The 26,838-nt window shown below is 50.5% G+C and overlaps 1 protein-coding gene across 2 annotated transcripts in view; it reads right to left on the bottom strand.

Moving 5' to 3' along the window:
* Positions 1-343: 343 nt before the first annotated feature.
* Positions 344-26,838, bottom strand: part of sema4c (sema domain, immunoglobulin domain (Ig), transmembrane domain (TM) and short cytoplasmic domain, (semaphorin) 4C) — a 49,225-nt gene continuing 22,730 nt past the window's right edge. The window contains exons 2-17 of one of the 2 annotated variants that reach the window (XM_062543096.1): positions 21,182-21,394; positions 14,463-14,617; positions 13,917-13,979; positions 13,701-13,799; positions 13,263-13,359; positions 12,920-13,033; positions 12,518-12,669; positions 11,823-11,998; positions 10,442-10,586; positions 8,778-8,991; positions 5,767-5,882; positions 4,872-5,029; positions 4,580-4,671; positions 2,189-4,329; positions 1,796-2,015; positions 344-1,614 (exon numbers count right to left, since the gene is read on the bottom strand). In XM_062543096.1, the coding sequence (XP_062399080.1) occupies positions 3,419-4,329; positions 4,580-4,671; positions 4,872-5,029; positions 5,767-5,882; positions 8,778-8,991; positions 10,442-10,586; positions 11,823-11,998; positions 12,518-12,669; positions 12,920-13,033; positions 13,263-13,359; positions 13,701-13,799; positions 13,917-13,979; positions 14,463-14,617; positions 21,182-21,287 (2,598 nt within the window). In that variant the 5' untranslated portion in view covers positions 21,288-21,394 and the 3' untranslated portion in view covers positions 344-1,614; positions 1,796-2,015; positions 2,189-3,418. Of the gene's footprint in view, positions 1,615-1,795; positions 4,330-4,579; positions 4,672-4,871; positions 5,030-5,766; positions 5,883-8,777; positions 8,992-10,441; positions 10,587-11,822; positions 11,999-12,517; positions 12,670-12,919; positions 13,034-13,262; positions 13,360-13,700; positions 13,800-13,916; positions 13,980-14,462; positions 14,618-21,181; positions 21,395-26,838 lie in introns of both variants that reach the window. The other variant, XM_062543095.1, reaches the window with a different exon arrangement.

Raw genomic sequence — 26,838 nt, 5'->3', positions numbered from 1 at the left:
GCTGATGTAAACTTATTGCAGTGCTGTTATCGGTTTGTGAAGAATCCGTTTCACACACCTAGATTTCTGTCAATATTCTGATTTCTTCAAGACATGTATACACCTTAAACTAATTATTCATGTGATGCAGTGCTACAAATTTGTGGTCATGAGAAATCCATATTGGGCAGCAAAATTACATTTTGGGATGTTGTGTGTGTTGTTTCAAATGCATTATATGTATATAGAAATACTCAAAGGCAGTCAAAATTGTACTTAAGGCTCACAGGATGCATTCATACAACTTCAAGATTTAACAGATAACCAGACTATATCATGAAGACAGACACATAGAGAGTGAAGTGATCTCTACTTTTATTTAATGTTTATATACATATATAAAAAATAGGGAAATATGTACAATGGTAATAAATATTGACATTTTTTACACACAAAATAAGTTACTTAAACATTAAACTTAAAATAAAAAACAGAATATTAAAATGCAACACAGAAGAATGTACATGAAAACATAACAGAAATAGGAATTATGTTAATTAAAAAAAAAAAAAAAAACATCCAAATAAACAAACAGCAAAATTAAAGCACTATGACAAAAAGGCCTAAAAAAGAGACCTTGTTTGGAACAAAGAATAATGATTTGGACATTATCAGAATTAATACACAGTCGTGCATTAGATACAGCAGCAGCCAGAATTCTGTATCTATTAAGTTAGTTTCCAGACAGTCCAACAATAATTTACCATAATCTATCAACAAAGCAGCAGCGTGTTGCTTAAAGGAAACCAACTCAGTTTGTCTCAAAAGAAGAAATGAAAGATAATAGTTTCGCAATAACAATAGAGAGAAAAGTTTAAGCTTTAGATTTTGGCCCTGAGAGCTCTTTTAGTTTGACTGTGGGGTGCATTGTGTGCACAGGGCTTTCAAGCTGTAAAATATCCAGAAACCTCAAGAAGACAATGAGATATTTTGAGTCACAAACAATGCATTACAGCATCACTGTCTCTCACATATGAATTGCTATGCGTAGAAATTGAACAGTAGAAAAGGTACTACGGCATGCTTTGTGTTCGTGAAAGTATATTGATCAGAGGGTTTTATTGAGTACATGTGTATTAATTGATAGAGCAGAAATCAGATGTGTTTGGTGCAGTGGACGGACTTAAACGTCAGATGAAGCAATGCATAAAATCAGATGCAACCAAGAGTAAGAGTTAGAAATAAAATGCAGTCTACTTTGGCTTAACCAAGGTGAAGAGGCACAGCTAAAGTAAACATGTCATAACAGCACAAAAACTGATTTTAAAAAATTTAAGCCACCAGTAATCCTAAACTAGAAACTTCACTTGAGAAGAAAAAAAAAAGAAAAAAACCCTTGCTCGTCCAGCTACTGATGAAACAAACATTTCTATTGTAATGGCTATGGTAATGTACAGTACAGAACACTTGTAGCAGATCATGCAACATGAACCAATAGCGGCCATAAAAGTACCTCTTCACGCATGGTGTCATTTCAATACTCTAAAACCCCGTTCATTTTTTTCTCCTCTTGTGGATAATGACCAGACTGTCATCTTGGAGTCGTCCAGTCTCAGATGCACCCTAAAACCACCACTGCGAGGAAAGAGAGAGAGAGAGAGAGAGAGAGAATTAGTCTGTGGGAAAATGTCACATCAGTCTGAGTTAAAATCGTATACTTTGTCAGGAAGATGATAGGTTGACCTCCTACATTTCTGATTCTAATAGACATTTGCCTCATACGAGGCTCTAGAGGCAGACTTTTGAAGAATGGTACCTGTGTTTCATCAGCGACGCAGCTCTCAATGGGGCATCCAGTCGCCCGTCAGCCTGCCCGCCTGCCCAATCACATCTCCGGCCGTCCTCTGAGGGCCGTCCGCCTCCTTCCACTGAGCAGCATCCATCCTACACTTGGCATTCATCAGGGCAGGGAACACAGGGACACACTGTCCCAGACTATTTCCATTGGATGCTCCAGGGCACATTACATCACCCACCTACATATAATTTGGCATACAGGGGTGGCACAGGGTTTGTTTACATCATCTTTCATTCTTTTTTTTGGCAGTTCTACCCATCTCCTCCATAAATATGCATACAATAATGCACTTGTTGAGACATCCAATGCAGTCATCTTCATATAACATTTTCAAAAACAGGGTTGTCTTACAGCGAGTTTTTGTTTTCCTGCCGCTCCATAATGCACAGTGAAAGTGACTCTCGCTGGGCGAGATGAAAGCGGGGTCGGAAATAAGCGTTCCTTTCACATTCTAATTTGCACTCATTTAACACAGGGCCGGTTCCACGGAGCCGCGACTGGTCATCAGCTCTCGTGTCCGTTCTTCCGAGGAAAATACAAAATGAACATAGAAATGTTTTAATTTACACCATCACAATATATTAGTGCTGAAGGGCTGAAAAAAAACATTCTCAGAGGAAACACAGCAGGGGGGGGGGGGGGGTATTAAATGAGCTTCTGAGAAAAAGTCTGAACTTTTGTCCTTCATTAGCATGTCTTTTACTTTTTCCTCACATTGCTCACTCTATTTTTCCACCCCTCTTTCTCTCCATTACTGTGCGGCCCCAGCCAGGCCTGTCCTCGGGGGGGGGGAGGCGCACATGATTGTCGTCTTGCTTAGTCTGAGTTTTCAATTCATCCTGTATATATCACTCTCTGACTCTCTCTGCTCACCAAAGGCTGGAGAGAGGGAAAAAAAACGTGGCCAGACGGCGGTGAAAGTGCAGCAAGCAAATAATTGAACCTCCTACGGGAAACTTGGCGAGTCCTTTCCAATGGTGTCTCTCGCAGTTTGCCTGAGCATTGCTGCTCCTGGCCAAGGTCTGTCTGGATGGCTGGCTCAATGCATTCTATTCAGTCTTCACAGTGCCCCCTGAACCTCAACCGGATGTGACATGCTCGAGGTGCAATTTCACAGATTGCCGCTTGCAGTGTCTTTACATACAGAATTTACACCATGTAGAAATTGCACAAAGGATGTTGTAGTCACGGCAAAGGTTGCAATGCGTCGGTCAGAGGGAGCGGGCTTTAACGGAGCTGGAGTCTGTCTGTGTGTGTGTGTGTGTGTGTGTGTGTAGGGTAGACTGAAGCAGGTTTTGGAGCATCGCCCGTGGGGACAGCGCTTTTGAAATTTGCCAAGAAAAGTCACGTTGAGCTGAATAAGCACTGGCAAAGGGGAAGGCAGAGAGAGAGCGAGGGAGAGGGCAGGAGAAGCGGTCGAGTCGTGATTGTGATTGAGTGAGAGAGGGCGAGTAAGTGAGCGAGCGAGTGAGAGTGAAAGAGAAGTCTCCATCCAGGAGGGGAGGTAGGTCACTTTCTAGCTGGGCCAGTCCATCCACTTGCCTCTTTTGCTCCGACGAGAAGCCCTGCCCCCCCCCGCGCCTACACGGAGGACTCCTCCGGGTTGGCGTCGGGCAGCACGCTCCTCTGCTGGAGGGTCCGGCGCAGCTCCTCCCTGAAGGGGCTGGAGTAGTCGTTCCCGCTGCCGCTGAGCGCCCCCCCGCCCCCCAGGCCCCCGCCGCCGCCGCCGGTGGTGAGGCCCCCGCCGCTGCTCCGCTCCTCCCCGGCCGTGCTCAGGTTGAGCCGGATGTAGCCGTTGGCGCCCGAGTTGCGGATGCTGGTCAGGCTCAGGCGGCTGGGCGAGTGGATGGGCTGCCCCGGGATGGCGCTGGGCGACGAGGAGCTGGCGGCGGGGCAGAGCGCGTGGCCCGGCACGATCTTCAGCGAGCCGTCCGAGTAGTAGTAGTTGGCGCCCGTCTCCCAGAAGCGGTCCTCGTCGTTGGGCATCTTGCTGGGCACGAACGTGGGCGGCTCCTTGGGCAGGGTGATGGGGTACACCAGCGTGCTCTCCAGCGGCTTCATCTCGGCGCCCTTGCCCAGGGCCAGCTTGAGCCGGCGCCGCAGGTAGAGGGCGACGATGAGCAGCAGCAGGCAGGCCACCCCCAGGGTGATCACCAGCACCCAGAAGAGGCCCATGCTGCCGTCCGGGGCCCGCGACTCCATGACGATCGGCGCGCTGGCCACCACCGCCACCTGGTAGCGCTCCGTCTGGAACTTGACGCCCTGCTCCTCCGAGTAGCACACGTAGCGGCCCGCCTGAAGGGCGCCGGCCTCGGGCACCACCAGGGCCTTCAGGGCCCGGTCGAACCGGGGCCCCGAGCTGGCCTCGTTGCCCAGAGCCAGCTCCCTGTCGTTCAGGAACCAGGAGGGCTGGGCCAGGTTGGACACGAGGTGGCAGGGCAGCACCAGGTCAGACCCGACAACCACGGTCACGTTCTTCAGTCTGGAGTGCTCTGCAAGTGGGCATGGAGAGGGGGAATAGGCTCAGTACTCTCTCTTGCAATCATCATTTCCAGAGTTAATATTTAATTCATATTCCAAAGAGGATGCTCAGTGCATACTCAGTGTTAATATTCAATTCATATTCAATGCTAATGCTCAATTCATATGCAGTGTTAATATTCAGGCTCACGGCTCTCGTTGGGCGGAAAAAACGGTAAACACGCGCAGTGCTCCGCACGCGCCACCAGGGGGCACACGTACCTGGGCTGGGGATGGAGAAGGGCTTGTCGAACTTGGGCTTGCCTCCTCTGAATCTCTCCAGCATGAGGTCCTGTGTCAGCGTGGAGGTCGACCTGTCAGGCGGAATGAGAGAGTGCCGGGCATTAGGAACACGCCGGCGATCAGCCTGCCACTCAATGATTAAAGGTGCGCCGGCCCGATACGGAGAGAGAGAGAGAGAGAGAGAGAGAGAGAGAGAGAGAGAGAGAGAGAGAGAGAGTCTGGCGCCAGCGATGGGAGACCGAGAACCGAGGAGCGGGGCTGGCGGACTCACCCGCGGTGGAGGTCGATGCGGACGCAGGCGCGTCCCTCGCTGTCCCAGGCGCAGTACGGGTCCCTGGATAGGAGGCAGTCTGGCAGCGAGTGGTAGCGGCTGCAGTTGGCCAAGGGCAGCTGGAGAACCGCGGAGCTGGAGCCAATGTACAAATACTTCTGCGGGGGGAGAGAGAGAGAGAGAGAGGGAAGAGAGAAGATATGGTGAGAAAGACGGATGAGGTCAGGAGGGAAGAAGGAAGGAGGGGGGGCGAGAGAGAGAGAGAGAGAGAGATGGGAATAAGGGAGCAAAGACATGGAGAAGAGATAGAAATAAAGAATGAGAGTGAGGGACAGGCCAGAAAGCAGGAATTAGAGGAATTAGGCAAGTGGGGAGGAATTTAGTCGGGGGTTAGAGAGAGCGGAACAGGAGACGCACACACACACACACACACACACACAGAGGAGAGATACACACACACACACACATGCACATGCACACACACACACACACACACACACACACACACACACACACACACACACACAGAGAGGAGATATACACACATACACACACATGCATACAAACACACACACGCACACACAGAGATACATACATACGCACGAATACACAAACACACACACACACACACACACACACACACACACACACACACAGTGACAGAGCAAGACAGACAGAGATAATGGGATCATCATTTTCAATTACACTGACATTTTGTTTTGCTATTCTCTGTTCTGCTTTGGGGCAAAGCTTGTTAACAGCACGCCGCGGCACCAAAAAAGCCCCTATTTAATTCACTGAGAGATCAAAATGAGATCAGCCCAGACCAGACCAAAGCGGAACGGTCTGGCTGGCCGGTCGGAGTCAGTGGTGATTTGTGATTAGCTTGTGTTACCTTGGAGTGGGATATGGTCAAGCTGTCCACGGGCTGCGGGGTATCAAACAGCTGGATCTCTTCAATCACGTGGGCCTCTGCGCCCAGGATTACCACCCTTTGAAGCCACCCCTCCGCTGGGAGAAGGGATGAGAGGAGAGGAGCGAGAAGAGAGGGATGGGGGATGAGAGGAGAGGAGAGAGGGATGAGGGAATGGGGGGATGAGAGGAGAGGGGTGGAGGGGAAAGGACAGAGTGTGGACAACAGAAGAGAGAGAGAAAAAAATGGATAAGAAGGTTGGGGGAGGAGGTTGATGGGGAAAAAAGGGAAAAAGAGAGGGAGGGAGAGAGAGAGAGAAAAAAACACGAGAGGTTTACATTAACTGTGGTTAAGTTTTACAGCAATATGCTAGCAATGTGCTGCTTTCTCAGATATGCATTTTTTTGAAGCAATGTTGGGCTAGCGGACGTTGTTTAGCGGCGCGCGGTGGAGTCGGAGGCAGGCTAGCTTGACCTTTTGTGCCGCGCCGCGCAGCGTCCCGGCGTGAGCCGCGTGTTTGCTCTGCCCGCCGGCCTCTCGGCGGACGGCCTGTCATTGATAATGTGAGCGGGTGACCCCCGCGCACCGCGGGGAGATGCCACCGAGGAGCGCCAAGGACGGCAGGGGAGCGCCTCTGCCTCGCCAAACGCATCACGCAACTCTGCCCCCATCTATTCTCCCTCTCCTCCTCCTCCTCTCTCTCTCTCTGTCGTTCCACCTCCCTTCTTTCTTCCCTCCTCGCTCGCTTTGTCTTTTTTTTACTTTTGTGGTCCTCATCTTTCTTTCTATATTGCTGTCAATATAAATTGCTTTCTATGACTATCTGCCTGTCTCCCTATCCTCCTTCATTCATTCCCTATGTCTAATTCTCTCTCTCTCTCCTCTCTCTCTCTCTCTCTCTCTCTCTCTCTCTCTCTCTCTCTCTCTCCTCTCCCTGCACCCTGTCTCATTTCATGTCTGGGTGTCTGCTCTCTGCTGCCATAATCTCTTGAGTACACACACACACACACGCACACACACACGCGCGCACACACACGCACACACACACACACGTGAGCCGCCGCAGAGCCCTCCCTCGCGCCGCATGGGCTGCCAGCCACTCTCTTAATAGCTAATCAAGCCCGGAGCTCCGTTTTGGCAGCGGCGGCCGCGCCGTGAAGGGAACAGGGACGCCGGTTGGGCCTGTGCTCTGAAGCACGTCGGGTCGGTCGGTGGAGGAGCGTGCCAGGTTTGGCGGCAGTGTCGGCGTCACCAATAGTCACGGTTGTCACGCTGTTTGTGTGCGTGTTGGTGTGTGTGTGTGTGTGTGTGTGTGTGTGTGTGTGTGTGGGGGGGGGGGGGGGGGGTTGTACCGCAGTCTTCCTGAGGAGCACTGAGAGGAATGTTTAACGAAGCGGAAGCCTATTACGGGTGTGAGGTGGAGAGAGAGAGATGCATTTAGGTGGGGGATGAGAGGAGACAATTGCGGGAACCTGAACTGTAGCTGAGGTTTGGGGGGGTGTTTGTAAATATTTGTGCGTTAGTGAGTAATGAGTTAAAGTTGACTGGTTGACTGACACACCCGCTGCTCCACTACTAGGACTACTGTGTACTGTAGGTAGGATATGTATGTGTGTGCATGTGAGGCCACATATCGAATCTTCACTTCCACCCACTCTGACCAACACCAATTTACCTGCAGAGCCACCAGGTCAACAGAGAACCCCCTAAGCACAGCTCTCCACACTGCTCTGACTCACCTGGAGCACTAGAGCACTACAACACTTGAAGACGCTGTTGGTGTTCTTCCAATAAAATCGAACTCAGACCACCGGAGGGACTTATATCACTCCCCCCCCCACCCTGGTACAAAAGCCAGGCTCCATATTGAGCCCACACCTCTGCTCCTTGTACAACTACACACATCAACCCACAGCACCAAAACATTCATCAAGCTCACACATGACACCATGGGGAAGAGTCAGTGCCTATGGGGACTCTATGGTCTACCGGCTGACAGAACGGCGCTCCATCAGTAACCGGGCACTCGTCAACTCCCGGGGCTGATCATCTGCTTCAGGAGACAGAGAGAGAGAGAGAGAGAGAGGAGCCTGCTCCTCCACACATCAGAGGAGACAAAGTGGAGAGAGGGAGAGAGGGACACATCTCCGAGGGCCTCACATGGTCTGCTAACAAAAGGCTCCGAAGTAGCTCTTTTTCCTTATGGAGACTGACAAAAAGCTGACCTGTCCAAGCAGCTGGTGGTGTTCGCCTCTTTATCTGTTACCTCAGTGCTCACCTACATGACATGACTGTATGTCGTCTTTGGCATGGTATGGCAGTTCTTCTGTGGCAGACAAGAAGGCTTTTCATCAGAAGGAAAGTCATCAAAGAACTCTCTCTCTCCCTCTCTCTCAAAGAAAGGACCACCAACCATCAGAGGACCACCCACAGCCTCCTTCACTAGCAGATATACAAAACCCAGTGCCCACGCCAGACCACAAACCAAGGACTCTTCTCACCAAGGCCGCCACCTCTTCACTCTGCAGCCCGATTCAAGGCACTAAGGTCTAATCAAAGCATGCACTTCCACACTCCTGTAAAAGCTCCAGCCCAAAGAACTGAACTGAAATAATCCTTCACGGCATCTAAGTAGCTTATTTCACGTCAATCGCTGCCTTTGAGTCATCTGAATGAATAGACTGTCTGAATGGAACATGCTATACAATTTGTAAAGGTTTTAAGATTGTATTCTTCAGTATGTATGCATGATTGTAGTCTAAGTGTTGAATCTGTGTGGGGATTCTGCTCTTGTATTGCATATTATATTCACCATATTGTATTGCATGCACAGTGACCATAAAGGCCATCTTATTCCACTGAGAATCGAGAGAGTGGATTTAAAGTGCAGACTGTACTGTATATGTCTGTATCTGTATGTACGTGAGCACAGTATGTGCATTTGTGTGTCGACGCGTGAACATTTCAAAACCGGCCTCGACCCTGTGGCTTACCGGTGCCGATGAAGAGCACGCTGTACTGGCGCTGGTCCAGCGAGCTGACCCGGTCGACGGCCAGCCGGGTGAAGTTGACCCCCTTGGTGATCAGCAGGGGCTGCGCCTCCACCGCGTCCTCCATCAGCGGGTGGCTCTTGGCGAAGTTGAGGGTGGTGTCGGGGAGCTGCAGGGTGCTGTTGTAGTTGTTCTCGCGGTGCCAGTTGGTGATGCACTGTGTGTATCCACACACACACACACACACACACACACAGGCGCCAACGCACACCACGGAGGCCGTGAGGGGGGAGCGAGGGAGAGAGAGAGAGAGAAAAGAGGAGAAAATGAGACACGTGTAGCGCCGCGTCGGAGCCGTTCTGTCACCAAACTCTGCCGCTGAGTCTCATTCATGAAATATGAGGGGAACAAATTTGTGTGTGAAGCGTTTGCAAACTGTAAACTGGAAAATTATGTCGGCATTCATCCATATTTCAGTAGCTCTTTTCCTTGCTATTTGCACACGGCTGCCTATGAGTACGGTGAAGAACAGCTAGACATCATTGCTAATTACATTTCTAATTCATACTCAGCAATTTTGGCAACAGCTCTAAACTTTGGATTGGTCTGATTACTGCTGATGAATGATTTATTTCAAAAACCCTGAAATTCAAAGAGACATTTAACCGTTTCCATCACCAAAGGTAGTCTGATAATACATTCTACTGAAGTCAGTTGTGGCTTTGGTTGAGTTCCATTCCTGTTCTGTGAAATGTTGCCTTCGGAATCATCTTAATCTTTAACCTCTGCTGAATACCCGATGCCAATAAAAGGTCATTAAAAGCACATGGAGGTGGAATACCAAGAAAACCTCGCTGAATTGTATACCAGACAGTTGCCAGTGGCAACCACCTTTCATTACACTACAAACCAATGGAGCGCTAATGGGCTACAGCTGAGATCTGTACAGTGTGAGGTGAAGTTACCGTGGTGATAGAAATCTTTCAGATTATAGTCTTTGTATAATTACTGATTTGTTTAGTAGGAGGCTGTGCAGTGAGTGGGGATTAGGCGGAGGCATTCATTATTGTAGGGTACATTTCTCCAGGGGGGTGCAGGATCCTGAGGGGGATCCTGGTCGTCCTGTTTGATTTACTTAACAATATTGACTGGTGTGCTAACGGCTAGCCTTTTCTACAGCCATTACTACAGTTTCTGATTGCCTCGAATGTGCATCCTACAAAAGATAAAAGTGGAATTCATTGACGCACACAAGGTGTTTGCCGCCAAATCGGAATTGCCATATCACTGATTAAATGCAATGCGCCATTTTTAGCAGTTATTAATGAAAGTGCTAATTCAGAACATTAACACGTCATCTCATGTAATCTATCTCTCTCCAACTCCATTTCTTTGTGAATGTGTTTCCTTGTTGAAGAGCGTACATCTACTGTATGCAAATGTGCGTAAGCGAGTGTACTTGATCAGGGAGAGTGTGTGTTTGTGTATGTATGTATATACACTGTGTATGCAATGTGTTTCTGTGATTCTTGTGTGTTCTTCAGTGTGTGCGTGTGTGTATAAGTATGGTGTGTGTGTGTGGTTGTAAGAGAGAGAGAGAGAGAGTGGTGTGTGTGTGTGTGTGTGTGTGTGTGCGTGCAAGTGCTTGTGTATCTCCGTGGACTCACCGCTCCTGGTCGGGGGCTGGGCACGGCGCCCCGGTATCGGGTCCAGCGCCCGGAGCCCTGCTGTATCTCCTTATAAGGCCCGTTGAACACTCTCCTCATGTCCTCAACCTGGTACTGACACACGGCCGACACGTCCACGTCGCCCCTGAGAGCCAGGCAAAACGGAGGGAAAAAGAGAAAGAGACAGAGAGAGAGAGAGAGAGAGAGAGAGAGAGAGAGAGAGAGAGAGAGAGAGAGAGAGAGGAAGAGTGTGAGCGAGGTATGGGCGACGAAAGAGAGAGTCTCGGGGTTCGTAATTAGATTTCATGATTTCATTGGCATTCATTGTTTGAATTGCTATTAATTAGATTTTATGGTGGCACTGTCGCCGTGGCGCTTTCAAGCCTGAGGCGAAACGATAATTTCCGAGCTATTCATCATAACAGAACTGGACATCTAGACACTGGCAGAGAGAGAGAGAGAGAGAGAGAGAGAGAGACAGACAGAAAGAAAGAAGGATGAAGAAAGAAAGAGAGAGAGAGACAGAAAAATAGCCTCTGAGGCGCTCTAATACCCAGCGATGCCACTTGCTCGGTTGCATTCATCATCGGACTGCTTCCCTCTCTGATCATAATCGTGGCGGAACACTTGTGCCCAGCAGGAGAGCACGCCGCGACGCTGGCCCTGCCACCTGTGCTATAAAAGATGAGGATGCCCTTATCGGGGGAGGTGACTCGCTGGCGTATCGCTCCATCTCGCCACTCGGGCTCGCTGGCAGAGCGGTGCGGTGCGGTGACTCACTGGTGCCAGGTGCCCTGTCTGCCCGGATGTGTTTAAACAAAGGCATGTTTGCTCAGATAGACGGCCGGCGGGGCCGGGGGAGGCGGGCATCACTCTTGCAGTGACGGCGGCGGCGGTGGCGGCGTGGCGGCTCAGGTGGGTAACGACCGCGGTCGCTTCCTTTGGGGATGCCATATGTTTGAGCAACATTAACGGAGCGAAACCTGCTCGTTCAAAGTCAAAGTGCCTTTTGGGTGAGTCAGGGTTTTTTTTTTTTCTTTTTTTTTTTCCAGTTGGGCATCTGGATTTGCTAAAAGCATGAGATAGAGCTAATCGATGGTATCAGATGGACCTCACCTACTGGGAGATGGATGGCTAAAATGGAATGGAAAAGCACACACGCACGCAGTCACACAGTCACACACGCACACACACACACTCGCACACGCACACTCACTCACACACACACACGCACACAGCAGGACTGTGAGTCTGTGACCCTGGGAGTTTCTAATTTGGAACACCATGACCTCTGCAGTGGCGTGGCTATGCAGCTCCAGCCCCAGTGGCTACTGCTGCAGGCTGCAGGCTGCCGCCATGTCTCCTGCAGGCGCAGACTCACCACTGGGCGTGGAAGAGGCCGAAGAAGCTGGTGCCCCGCCAGTCCAGGCCCGGCAGGGTGAAGACGGCCCGCAGCTTGTTGAAGGTGACGTGGCGGTCGCGGAGCGAGCACACCAGGTTAGCCTTCTGGAAGGTGGTCCACTTCTTCTGCAGGGTCAGAGTGCCCCCCATATCTCCCTAATGGCAACAACAGACCATCATAGTAACATCATTATCATCATTGTCATCACATAATGGCAACCTTTATGGCGGAATGGCACAAAATGTACACATCTATATGTACTGCATGTGATGTGAGGGGCCTCAGATATATACTGTGCATATGTGTGTGTGTGTGTGTGTGTGTGTGTGTGCATGTACTGTATATGTGCATATGTCAGTGTGTTTATGTGTGAAGGGTGTCTTTATCTCTGGGTGTACCTTCATGTATGATTTTAGGGGGTCTATGTGGAGCTATTCATAGGCTTTATTTATATGTGTATGTGAGCTGATAGTCGTTTATGACCCTATTTATGTCTCTGTCACTCTATGTTTAAATGCACAGCAGGCCTCTTTCTGTGTCTCTATTTGTGCATGGGTGGGTTTATGGGTACAATTACATATGTCCTGATGTGTGTATGTGCGTGCGTGCGTGCGTGCGTGCGTGCGTGCGTGCGTGCGTGCGTGCGTGCATGCATGCGTATGTCTTATACATACTTTGCAGATGCGGGCCACTCGGGCTACAGTGAGCTCTGGATCGCAGTCCAGGTCGACGGCACGCTCGCTGAAGAAGAAGTAGATCTTATCGTCGTCACCCTCGCTGCTGCTCCGACTCTCCCTCACCACCGCCGAGCCCACAAACTCGGGCTCTGCAAGGACACACAGTGTTAATATGCGTGCACGCACACACACACACACACACGCGCACACACACACACACACACACACACATACACCCACACACCCACACACACAAATGTATTTACACATACACACACACAAATTCACAAAAACATGTACACAAACATTCAAACACTGAGCTCCTGGTTCAGATTAAGACTGTGTGCCCTTGAATATTTCAGAAAATCAATCCACTGGAGGACGGATAAGCACACTCACCACCGAGCCACGTAGGTTCGCTCTTCATGCCGTAGTGCTGCTGGCCCAGGTTACGCAGGATCACTGGTTCAGTGCCCAGGAAATTGTTGAAGGTGGCAGAGTACAGTTCTTTATCTGAAACAACACACAGCGGATTACAACCACGACCATTGCTGGGCAAACCACTTAGGCTATTAAACTAACAGTGATTACATGCTGCATCTGGCATTGTGCAGATGATATCGTAACATTATTTTGATTAAATAAACAGATAAAAAAAAAAGACAGACACACAGATGTTTTCCAACGGTCACAGGCATCAATACATGACCGTATCTGTTTACATGCTTATAACTGAGCTCACCAATGATGAGGCCGGTGTAGCTCTTAGCAGGGTCGTACGGACACTTCCCCTTGCCATCCTCCAGGCCACCGGAGCCGAGGCTGAAGTGGTCAGCGTTCTGCACAGGGGGAAGGAGGGGGGTGGACACAGAACACAGGTGGTCAAGACTGAGGACTGTTTTGGCGGCGGGTAGCTACGTCTGGCTGTAACAGCCACAGCTGCAGCCTCCAGGGGCAATGTACACACACACACACAGACACACACACACACACATATAATTTGTGGTCGCCCCGACTCTAGCACACACACTTCACCCTGCCACTCAGGCCAGTGGCCCGTGGGGGAGGGCACAGAGGTCAGATCGACGCCGAGAAAAAATACCGGACCTAATCAAAGCCTCCGCTCATCCCTGGATGGCTAAACACAAACATTGGACTTTCTGAAGGGCAAGGCACTCACAATGTAAGTACACTTGGGCTGGAAAGCGTAGGTGCCACAGGCATAGAGATGCGTGTGGTCGTACGTCTGCAGGAGTCGGATGTAGTTGAAGCACTCCGTCTGCGAGTGGGAGAAATAGAAATAGAAAAGGAAAGGGGGGAGGGGAATTAGGACACAAATGCAAGGAGAAACTACAGAGGAAATAGCTGAAGGGATTTCACCTCAAACTCTACCTACCTGGTTGTTTTTTCCCTTCGAAGCGCACTCTTTCTTCTTGTCCTGAGGGGCTGGCCACTCAATCTGCACACAAGAGATAGAGAGACCGCAGCGAGAGAGAGAGAGAGAGAGAGAAAGAAAAACAAGAAAAACCATGAAAAAGGGATAAGTGACTATAAGCTGCACAGACTGGTTTACAACATCCCCCTCACTTTAAAGTGCTCCTTTATGTGCATTTCGCTTTTTTTTTTCAAAGGAGAATTATTGACTATTCTGTGTAGCTGGGGGCTGATATTAACGGTTTTGTCAGCTAGCAGTTACTTTTACCAACGCTACTTTAGATTTACACAGTAAAAGCCGCAGTTAGCGACTAACCCTGAACCGGCTCTGGCCCAGATCTGGCTGCGTCGTGGCGGACCAGCGCCAGACTTGGCCCTGTGTGAACTGTTCTCCAGGAATTTGAGCAGTAATTGTGCTCGATGGGAATTGCGCCGGTGGTATTAGCGCAGCTAGCGCCAGGCTCTGGCAGTTCATCTGTCAGCTTGGTGCTGAATAATTCCTCTTTACCTGAGGCCTCAGTTGCCTGCTGATGTCGTTGGGGTCCAGGGCGAAGAGGGCCTCTCTCGCGCCGACGTACAGCACCTTGTCGTGCTCGGACAGCGTCAAGATGCTGTAATTGCACACTCCCGCCGCGTGAAACCGTGCCATGCTGTCTGACACTTCTAATGAAGGAGAAGAAAAGCACAGAAAGAGAGAGAGGGGGGGGGGGGAGAGAGAGGGAGAGAGAGAGAGAGGGAGAAGGTTAAAGTGAGACATTGAGTCAGAGTTACTTTCATAACAGATATGTTCATTACTCTCGTCCTCCCCTGTGCTGCCTATAGAGACAACAAACAACCGGTGAAAAAAAAAAAAAAAAATGTGATGCTGGCTTTTTCCGTAAAGTGACACTATTAAGGCAAGGGGATCATTATGAATAATGGATCTTGTTCGCACTGAAAGCAGCACCCGAGCTCCTGAAAGGAAGAGGTGTCAGGTCTGATTTACAGCCGGCCATCGTGTACAGACAAAACGACTGAGGCCCTGTCAGGCCCGACTGGATTGAACAAACAGAAGAGGGAGAGATGGGGGGGGGGGGGATGAGACACACAGTAGGTAGGGGAAAGTGAGGCGAAGAGGAAGGGAAGGTAAAAATATGGAATGAGAAAGACAAAGGCAAGGGAGAAAGAGAGAGAGTGAAGGAGAACGGGAGAGGAAAAGAGAGAAAGGGATAGAGTGATCACCTACGGCTTGAGAGAGACAGCAATAGGAAGCCGAATTCGAAAACAGGGAATCAGTGTGGAACCTCCGTTATTACCTAGAGAACAGCAGTGTATTAATATTAGAGTGCAGCCTGAGCCAAGAAGAGAAGGGAGCAGAAGAAAGGAAGCAATGTCCCTGGAGGCAGGCAACGCACATCTGCTTGGCTTCACAGACAACTAGCACGGCAAGCACACACACACACACACACATACGCACACACTAACACGCAAAGAGAGATGTACACACACATACAGACACACACACACACACACACGCCTGAAGAGTGCCTCTGGATACCTGCTCACCATCTCAAGTGTTTCGCCCAATCACACAGAGACTTTGGCTGCGCTTGTAGAGAGTCATTTTTAATTATTGCTCACCGCAGATGTCAATTACACAGCAGCTATAGGGAAAAGGGGGGTGTATTTACTTAGTCCCACCACAGAGGGGCAGCCTTGAGGCTTGTGCACACTTTGGGGGACAGAAATGGTGTGTGTGTGTGTGTGTGTGTGTGTGTGTGTGTGTGTGTGTGAGACTGTGTGTGTGTGTGAGACTGTGTGTGTGTGGGGGGGACTGTGTGTGTATGTTTGGGAGGGTGATAAATGAGAGATCCCCTTTGTGTTCCTTGTATTTCGTATGACAGAGCAGCAGCCAAGAACGCCGTGGTGAGGAACAGCCGTGGGAGTAGTCAGGAATAATGAAGAGAGACGACAGAGATAGAGATAGGCCAGGAAAGAGAGAGAGAGAGATCGGCCGAGAAAGAGAGATAGAGAAAGAGAGATAGAGATAGAGAGAGTGAGAAAGCGGCAGAAAAAGGGTGAAAAAGAAGAAGCAGGAGGAGTGAAAAAGAGAGAGTGCCCTTCCGACATTGGCGCTGAAGGATGGATGAAAGAGACACAAAGCGAGGGGAGCAGAATCCCAAAAATAGGCCAAAGTGATGAAACAGATGTGCGCGTTTGACAGAGGAAAAGAGGTGTGTCGGGTCGCCAGAGGACAGCCTCCCTCTGCCCGCTGAGATGATGGGTCCACCTCTACAGCTGACCTAAATGAGAGATGAAGGATTCAAAAGCACAGGGTCAAGAGTGTGTGCCTGTATATATTTGCGTGCCGTGTGTGTATGTGTGTGTGTGTGTGTGTGTGTGTGTGTGTGTGCCTGTCTGTGTGTGTGTGTATGGGCTGGGACTAGGCTGGGCCGTGGAGCTGGACTCACTTAGGTCTCCTCTGATGTTTGTCCATGTGTGTGTGTGTGTGTGTGTGCCTTGAGCTCTGCTCCACGGCTCCTTTCAGAGACAGATTTACTATAAATACGGCCAGGCTCTGCTTATAGCTCATAACCACCGCACAGCTCAACACACTGCTGTAATTAAAGGGCTATTTTAAGCTCTTTGAAGCAGTAACATGGAGACAAAAAAATATATTACACAGACACAGAGGCACAGACGCACACACACACACACACACACACACACAAACACAAACACACAAACACACACACACACACACACACACACACACACAAACACAATCACACAAGCCATAATACGAACACAACCACTAACACTATTTTCTCGCCCTCTGGAAGAAGAAAAAGACCTGTCAGAGTTGCATCTCTTTGGCAGAGACCCATTGAGAAGCAAACCGAGGGTGGGACCGAACCAGAAGAGAGAGAAAGAAAGAAAGAAAGAAATAAAGAGAGAAAGAAAGAGAGGGATATTTGGGGCTGCAGGGGGCTGGAAGGAGATGGAGAAGGAGCGAGGGAGAGAGAGAGAGAGAGAGAGAGAGGGGGAGGGGGAGAGAGAGAGGGAGGGAGAGAGAGAGAGGGAGGGAGAGAGAGAGAGAGAGAGAGAAAGGGAGGGAGTGCATGAGTGAGCGACGGCTGTAATTGCTGTAGATTACGTGAGGGAGTGGTGCAGAGGGGCACAGGGAGATGTCGAGCGGGGGAGTGAGATTGCAGACGGGGAGGAAATGTAGAAGTGGATTAACACAACAAAACGAAACAAACACACACACACACACACACACACACATACACACTCTCACACACAGGCACAGAGGGAGACAGCAGCAGAGGGAGAGACAAGCAGGCAGTTTGACTGGCAAAGCGGAGAAAGTGTGAAAAAGAAGAGAAAGAACGAAAGACATGTATGAAAAGGAGAGAGAGAGAAACCAAAGAGAGAAAGAGAGAGAGAGAGAGAGAGGAGGAGGCAGTCAGTGAGAGGGTATGAGGGAACAGTTGATGGAGAGTGCTGTGACGGGAACTCTATTGAGCTGTACCAGCCATGAAAGAGAGAGGGAGAGAAGGGAGGGAGAGAGAAAGAGAGAGAGAGAGAGGAGACAGAGAAGGATGGAGAAGGGGTAGGCGGTAATTGCAGGAGATTATGAGAGGGAGTGGTGCACTAGTCGAGTATGGGAGTGCGACGGCTGATGGGTGGAAATCATATAAGTGGATTAACACCAGAAAAAAGACGGGAAAACACCAAATCAGACACGAGGAGAGCCGAGGAGAGGGAGAGAGGGAGAGAGGGAGCGAAAAACGGAGCGAGACTCGAGCGAACGGGAAAAATCCAGAGCTTTGGGGGGAACTTTTCTAACAAGGCGGCCGCGCCGTACATTACACGCCAGGGCCAATGCTGGACAGACAGCTGAAAAGAAAGAAAGCGAACCAAAATAGAACCGCGAACGACGCAGACGGCGGGGGAGGTGGGGGAGGAGGAGGAGGTGGAGGAGGAAGGGAGGAAAGGTTATGACTCAGTGTAGAGCACTGTAGGAGTCAGGAGCTCAGTTTTGCTCCAGCGGTGACCTTTTCCGTGGAGTGGCACCTTTGAAAAGCCCCTCCGACGGCTGGGTGGGGGTCGGAGCCGAAGTCGGCTGACAGGTGGATTGATGCGGGGGTAAAAGACCTGCGCTCGCTCGCCAGCTGTTGAGCCAACAGTAAGAGCTGGGCACTCAGGACGAGGGGTGTGTGTGTGTGTGTGTGTGGGGGGGGGGGGGGGGGGGGGTTATATGCTCCTAGTGATAAATCCTGGCAGATTGAGTGCATCTGAGACATGTTATGGGGCTTCTTAGACATGTTATGCTGCCGACAGCATAACACATACAGTAAGTGTGCTAAGACTGTGTATGCGGAACATAAGAGTGTGTATCCACAAGTCTTGGCACACACAAATGCATGCATGGGTGGGACATGGACAGACATTCACTGATGTGCACAGCAACATACATAAAGACATGCACACACACACACACACACACACACACACACACACGCATGCTTAGACATCCATACACACACACACACACACACACACACACACACACACACACACACGCACACACGCACACACACGCACACACGCACACACACAAGCACACACACACACACACACTGTATGTAGACTATGTAGTACGTACTGACACACACATAAATACACACAACACACACATACATACGCTGCAGGCTCCACCTTCCCCTGTGGAACCAGTCATTACAGTAATTGGGGGTTAGAGAGCGTTCTGCTGGGACGGCGCGGCCGGTCTCTCTCTCTCTCTCCCTCTCTCACACACACATCCCTCCCTCCCTCCCTCCCTCCGTCCCATCTTCCACTCCTGCGCACTCCTCCCTAGAGCGCGCCGCCGGCAGCCATTACCGTGCCCACCACGTTCGCCCACTTCCTGCATTTGTCAAATTTGTCAGAGGCTGAGGAGCTGCGAAGCTGAGGTCGCCGGGACAGGGAGGGTAATGGCACGGGCTCCATGTTACCGATCCGTGCGCGCACTCATCTGGAACTGCGGCCATACAAAAATCCAATTGCTAGATTAAAGCCCTAATAAAGAATAAAGCTCTTGTGCCAGGCATTCCATCTCGCTCTCTCATACTCTCTGTCTCTCTCTTTCTCTCTCTCTCTCTGTCTCTCTCTCTCTCACACACACACACACATGCGTACATGTACACGTACACGTACACCCATCGAAAATGCACATATACAAGTGTCCATAAACACACATACCCACACACACACACATACAGACATACAGACAAAAAACACTTTTCTCTCCTTGTCTTTCGCTTTTGTTTATAAAGAACACCAGTTGATTGCTCTCTTTCTTTGTTTCTGACGGCGGCGCGGTGGTTAGTGAGATGGAGTGTGTCTGTGGGAGGACAGCAGTGGTGGTGGTGTGTGTATGTGTGTGTGTGTGGGGGGGGGGGGGGGGGGGGGGGGAGATGTGCGAAGGGGCAGCAAGGAGGCTTCCCGTCTCCATGATAATAAATGTTCTAGTTGTCTCCGAAGGCCACCGGGTTAACAAGCTTATTTTTGAGCCGCACATTTGAAAAACAAGCGACTAATGGGCAGCTCAATTCAAATGCTGCCTGAGCCTGATGAGTGAGGGAAAAAGAGGTGAGAAGAGGGAAAAAAAAGAGAGCAAGAGGGAGAGAGAGAGAGGATGAGAAAGAGAGAGAGAGGGAGAGAGAGGGGGAAAGAGAGACAGAGAGAGGGACAGAGACAGAGAGAGAGAGAGAAAGAGAGAGAGGGAGAGAGAGACAGAGAGAGAGACAGAGAGAGGGAGAGAGAGAGAGAGAGAGGGACAGAGAGAGAGAGGGAGAGAGAGAGTTAGAGGTGTTTGTGTTTCTTCCACACATAATCACAGAGGTGGGGTCAGCACAGTGGGGTGTGGAGGGAGGTGGGGTGGGGGGAGGGGGAGGCTGTGGGAGTAAATATTATCTCTGCTCTCATCTCAACCCCCTCCAAAAACTAAACTCTAAATCCCTCAAACTGCCTGTCCAAGCACTCTGCATACACACTCACTCGTTTGCCCCACCCCCTCCCTCTCTCACTCTCGGTCTTCCTCTCTCTTTTCTTTCTGTTGTCCTTCTGTTTTCCTCCCAAGCCTCTATCCTTTTTTTTGTGCTTTTTTTCTCCTCTTGCAGTCCTTCACTGAAGCTACATAGGCAGAACTATTGTTTATGTGGTTTGGTGTTCACATACAGCCACACGCGACACGACACAGCATGCACAAGGCTAGGGTCTGTGTGTATTTTTCTTCCCTGTCTCTGTGTGTCTCTCTCTCTCTTTGGTTCTCTTTTCACTTCTTTTGCACCGTCTCTCCACTCGTGTTTGCTCCTCCGAGACCATTTCCTGCCCTTTTAAGGCAGCCTGCTTGCAACTCCCATTCTCCCTTCTCCTCCAGCTGAAATGAAGGCAATCTCTCTCTGTCTCTCTCTCTAGATCTCTCTCTCTCTCTCATTCTCTCTGTGTATGCGTGTGTGTGTCTCTCTCTCTCTCTCCCCTCTCGTGATTGTGTTTATTTTCTCTGACCAGAGTTTATTGTGTCCATCTGTTTGTTTGTTTGTGTGTTATGACTTTGTGAGTTGGGCAGACTGTGCAGGGAGCATCGGGGGGGTTTTGGTTTTTAAGTGAATGAGTGAGTGTATTTCTGTTCCAGTGCAATATTGACTGCGTGTCGATTTCTCTCTTTTTTTTTATTTGTGCCAGTCAATCCTCAACACCCGAGAGACAAGGGGCATACGGGGGTGGGGGTGGAGTCATGGAAGATAAAAACAGTGTAAATGGGGAGGAGGGGGGGGGGGCAGAGAGACTGGGGCTATTCTGACAGAGAACACCATTCTACTGTGGAGAGCACATGAAATATGAGTCTGCAGCCAGAACAGTTGAGGCTGTGAAGTTCTTATCTGAGATCTACATGGATAAGGAAGGGAGGGGCTGCACAGGGAAGCAGGGGAAAAAAGGAAAATGGGAAGGGAAAGAGGGCAGAAGAAAAGAGCAGAGCAAAAAAAAGATACTGACAGAGTGAAAGAGGGATGAAATAGGAGAGGTCTATAGAAAACAGTGACAGTGGCCTCAGTTGGATGGGTGAGGAACAATCCCCCCCCCTCCACCCACCAGCCTCCTACCCACCCCCACTTCAGTTCTGAGTTTGTCATCGGACCTGGGAAGAAACAGTACAGGCTTTGGTTCTGGCCCACTTACCGAAGTGCCGGACCGTCTTGCGGGGGATTGGATTCCAGTTCGTCGCACACATCGTCTTGTCCCAGCCAATGACGAGCATCAGCAGCAGGACTTTAGCCCCGCCCATGTCTCCTGTCAGTCCCGCTCTCCGCACAGTTACTTAGCAGCTCCTCTGATAGGACGGCCCAGGAGATGGCAGCTCGAGACACCGAAGGCGGTCCCCCCTCGGAAAGCCTGGACAGACACAGAGGGAGAGAGACAAAATAGCGCGCACGTTATGGGATGTGAAAGTCACTCATTAATCCCGCCGACCAGTGCCGACACTCCGTAGCCGACGCTCCGTCACCACAGTTTACTCTGCCCACTGACAAGAGGCGTTCAAACAGACTCCTGCTGGCATACTGCCAGTGAAGGAGAGTGTCTGTCGCATTAGGGGAAAACTCAACCTACATTCCACCCTCCGTCAAGATCACTCACTCTGTTTTCATGTCAGACACAGAGCCGGCGTCTCTTTTCTTTCTCTCTTTCTCAGCCCGGTGGAGGCGAGAGGCGAATGTGTTTGCAATTATAATTTCGGTCTGTGTTTGCGAGGCATTATTATGATACCACAGCCAAGGTTCTCTGAGGAGAGGAAAAACCTACAGAAGACAACGTTCCCTGCATCTCTATGCCGCTCACTCGCCGGTTCCCACAGATCCAGGCCTAATCATCATGCGACACCTGTCTCTGTCTATTAAAAAGGGAAATTAGAACCTTGATAATGTTTGCTGATTTGAGAGCAAAAGGCATTGAATTTTAAATGCGCGTAAAATGTCAAATTGTGTTTATCATCCGAGATAACACAAACGCAGAGCCTCGGCGGCGTCTTTTGCCGGCAAATTTATCACCGGGGCCCACGTGCCAGGCGTATTGAAAAACCCTGGGCCGATAAGCGACGGACACTCTTGTGTCTGTGTGTGCGTGTGTGTGTGTGCGCGCGTGTGTGTGTGTGTGTGACTTGCCATTTACAGAAATGAGATGCGGAGCACCGGCACTGCAATTTCAGGCCTATTGATTTTATTTTTTTTTTCCCAAAGTGAGAGCTGCGTGCGGGCTGACAAAAAGTCCAAGATCATCGAAATGACTTCGCTTAAATGGACGGGTAGTATAAAGCTATTTGATGACTCACGGCAGGCAGGTCTTGCTGTTACTTTATTGGATCGATGGAGAGCTGCTTACTCTTTAAGCGGAGTCGAGCGTAACATTTGGAATCGCCGCGGATGAATTGTAGAGGCCGTCCAAATAACCCCCGTGTCTGACATTGAACATGCCAAGACTGCTGAACAAAACAAACGTCTACTTTTCTCAGCGCGCTCGCCCGGAAAAAGTCAGGAAAACACAAACTTGAATTTGAATTACTAACAAGGAAGGCCTCTTAGGCAAACCAAGTGGCAGGTTCAAAAGTTCTTTGTTCTTTCGCACTCCAAAAATAAAAAAAAACAAAAACGAAAACTAAACAGTTTGTTGCAGCCGCTGCCAGCACAGACGAAGACCTTCCATTTCAGAACATTTCAGAGGCACACAGACGCTCCGCACTCTGTATACTGCTGACCGTATCCAATAACTTTTTAATGATGGGTTGAGGAACTGGTTTGTACCGGTTCACTAATTACGTCCAACAGCGCTGAGGAGACAAATATTGTCGTCCTGTGTTATGAGAAGCCCGGTACCTAATTGGCCGGCGTTGAGAGAAGAAGGACAGCGGACTCTGTTTCCGCGCCCCTCCTCCACCCCCTTGTGTTATGATTGGGAGTCATCCCTGAGGAACACTGATGGAGGAGGATGCTGCTTCCGACAGTGTGAGTGGATGACTGTGTCAGATGGGTGTCTGGGCTGGGGGTTGTGGTTTTTTTTGTGTCTGGGCTCTTTCCTCTCTCTTTCTCTCTCTCTCTCTCTCTCTGTCCATCCTGCTCCACCCTCCTCCCTTCCTGTCCAGCTCACTTTGCCCCCTCCCTCCATCCATCTTCCCAACCTCGTCCACTTCCGTGTGCTGACTAGCGTATCAAAATGGCCCGCCGAAGCCCTTTGACCTGTGACCTCCTGACCCTCTCACAGGTCACAGGTGTCCTGACCGTAGCAGAGCTGTGGACGGCGGGGGAGGGGGAGGGGGGGCAAGGGGAAAGATGAATGCAGAGGATATGCGGAGGTAGGAGGACATTAAATTAGCACACAGGCCCCACACAGACCCATAAAGAGCACCTCCATTCTCTGCCACTCTCCTCCTCCACCCCCCATCCCCACCCGAAAAACAAACAGGACTCAAAGCCGGCCTCTTCCCCTCCTCCTTCCTTCCTTCCTTCCTTCCCTCCTTCCTTCCTTGCTCACATCATCCCTCTTTTTATTGCTCCCACTGAGGTTTGCACAAAAGCCCGATTCACGTCAGCCGCCAACAGGATGGGCTAGGAGGATCATTAACCAACAACCCCCCTTCCCCCCTCCCACACACACACACACACACACACACACACACACACACACACACACACACACACACTCACAAATGGCACCCACAATCCATTGACTCTTGCTGCAAGGAGAAAAACACAATAGAGCCCCGTTACAGTATGTGCCGCTTGCGGCCCCATTCCTCTTTTTTTCATCATGCGCTCGTTTTGATGTTTCAGTAACTGACAACACCCCCCCCCCCCCCCCCAACCCAACCCAAAAAAACAACAACAGCAAAAAAAGTGATAGAGGCAACACATCAATAATGCATCACAAACGGCTGCTGCTGTCACAATTCCACTCATACTCCCCGGCCTTTGGGGAGAAGAAGAGGGGTGTTGGGAAGCGCGCGCGTGCGTGTGTGTGTGTGTGTGTGTGTATAGACCAGTGATCAAAGGACCAGATCTGTGACTGCCCACGGCCCCACTACCCCCCCCCTCTCCCCTCCCCCTCCGCCTGCACCTCCCTCTGGTCCACTTCACACGCTGCTCGCAGGAAGAGGGGTTGTGACCCGACCCTCTGGCTGGGGCCCGTGGCCGCAGCTCAACCCCTGGAGCACATGGTTGGCACATCAGCCTGGTCCAGCGGGCAGGGCGGGCGGGCGGGCTAGGGAATGAACGCACCGAGCGGGTGTGACGCTGTTTGGTTTACGGTGACAGCTGTGGTGTGACCGGACCGGGGGTGGTGTGTAGTACTGGTGTGTGTGTGTGTGTGTGTGTGTGTGTGTGTGTGTGTGTGTTGGTGTGAGTGTGTACTGTAAATGGAGTGACGGAAATGAGTTAGAGTGTGGTTTTGTGCCATCACAAAGAGTGATGACGTTACAAGACTATGAGTGTGTCTATGTGTTTGTGCCGTGGTGCCAAGGCATATGTGTGTCATTCCCAGTGTGTGTGTGTGTGTGTGTGTGTGCGCGCGCGTGTATGTGTGTGCGTTTGCGACTGCCCACGTGCCTGTGTGATTGTGCTGGCAAGCTGTGCCTTGTTTGAATAGGAGCGGAGAGAGGCCCAGATGAAAGCCCACTAATCAAATGGAGTTTGATCAGCTGTGGGTCTGTCTGCTAGATGTGCTCCATCCACCACCACCACCACCACCACCACCTCCTCCACCCTCTGTCTCCAGAGTCACTGATGTCCCCTTTCCGTCCCCTATAGCATGTGGTGGGGGAGCGAGTGATGGGGGGGCAGGGATGCATGTGTGTGTGTGTGTGTGCCTGTATATGTGTGTATGTGTGTGTGTGTGTGTGTGTGTGTGTATGTGTGTGTGTGTGTGTTCTTCTTTGCGGTAGCCAAGCCCCATGATCAAGGGCTGCGTGGTGTTTCATCAGGCCCTGAGTCTGCTCTTCGTTAGAGCTCAAACGCATCAGGCCCGGCGCACTGACCCGAGCAGCTCTCCTCCAATCACCAGAGCTCACCCGCTTCTCTTCTCCCACAAACCCATCTCACACTCCTCTCCCCCATGTTGCTCCACTCTCCTCCCTTTGATCCCTCATTTCTCTTCCTCCATGTCTCTTTTTTTCTCCTCTCTCAATCACTTTCTGTTCTCTCACTCTCGACATTTCTCTTACTGTTTTTTGTTTTATCTCTCTCTAAAACTCTTTCTGCTATTTCGCCTGTTCTTTTTCCTCTCCTTCTCTCTCATCTGTCTCTCCATTTCTCTATTCATTGCTCTTGTTCCTCTCTCACCCCCCCCTCTCTCTCTCTCTCTCTCCCGCTCTCTCTCTGACCTTGTGCTGTCAGCCTGTTTAATGACATGGCACTGGTGAGCACACACACAGAAGCGTGGGCACAGGCCTGGCGCGCTGCTCACGTGTGTGTGTGTGTGTGTGTGTGTGTGTGTGTGTGGGGAGAGCTGGAGCTGTTGCCTTGCCTCACCCAGGCCACCTTCCCCTCCTCCCCAGCCTTCCCCTCCTCCTCCCCTGGCCCCGTCCTGCCCTCCTGCCTGGGGCCTCGCTCTGGCTGCTGGGACTCAAGCCTGGTTCCAGCCCTGGAGCACTGACCTGTCACTGAGGTGCTGCTTTTTGTGTGTGTATGTGTGTATGTGTGTGTGTGTGTGTGTGTATGTGTGTGTGTGGTGGTGGTTGTGGGGGGTGTTCGATCAGACCCTCGTTTCCTCGATCAGTTGACTGGCATGGCTCGCCACTCTGCTCATTAACACCGTCCACGTGCCTGTGCTTAGCCTCCCGCCCCCTCCCTAACACTCTAACAGCATCAAGTAATCAGCAGCACAGTTGCTTATTTGTGTCTGTGTGTGTGTGTGTGTGTGTGTGTGTGTGTGTGTGTGTGTGTCTATGTGTATGTGTGTGTGTGCATGTGTGTCAGTTAATCTCTCTGTGTGTGTCTCAGTCTATGTGCATTATGTATGTTTGTGTCTCTCTGTGTGTGAGTATGTGTGTGTGTGTGTGTGTGTGTGTGTGTGTGTGTCTGAGGCAGCTTGTGTGCCTTCAAATTGCTCATTAAAGAGTGGTGGCGATAGCGCGACATGCGATAATGCATGGCAACCTGATGGCAACGTGCAGCAGCAGCAGCAGCAGCAGCAGCCCAGTGGAGCCCATCACAGCTCGGCTCGGCTCAGCACAGCACAGCCCGTCGCTGGCAGCGTGCCACGCACCATGACTGCAATATGGATTGCAGTCACATAACAATGCAACACTATTGACAACAGTGCTGCAAAGTCAATGGTTTAACATGAGCCTCTCTGAGTTCCAGACTCAGTTCCCCCCCCCCCCCGGCAGCTCTCGCAACAGCCATCGCCCCCGGTAGTCTCCAAATGAGCCCACTTTTGACTGGCTAAATATCAGCCAGTAACACATGGTTTAACTACAGAGCTCGAGGCGTGGTACAAAATAAATAAAAAAAACGTACAGGAGCTCGACAGCTAGGGCTCATTACTGAACCAAGTCACACACAGACACACAAACACAACACACAAATGCACATCCACACACAAACACACCCACACACACAAACACACACACACAAACACACCCACGGACACACACACGCACCGACGCACACACATAACCCCAACTACTCTGGCCTCAAGTTCAGCTGTGCGCTGTCGGCTTCCTAGGAGCACTGCTGAATTTTGCATTACAGATCTGAGCATTTGTCTGTGTGTGTGTTCGTGTGTGTTGTGTGTGTGTGTGTGTGTGTAACTGCATCAGAATGTTTTGTGTGTGGTGCTTGTGTGTTTAC

Source organism: Sardina pilchardus, chromosome 8 (genome assembly GCF_963854185.1).
Source record: "Sardina pilchardus chromosome 8, fSarPil1.1, whole genome shotgun sequence".
NCBI classification, from domain to species: domain Eukaryota; kingdom Metazoa; phylum Chordata; class Actinopteri; order Clupeiformes; family Clupeidae; genus Sardina; species Sardina pilchardus.
Note: the sequence above shows the minus strand (reverse complement) of the source record. Positions and strands in the feature narration are given on the sequence as shown.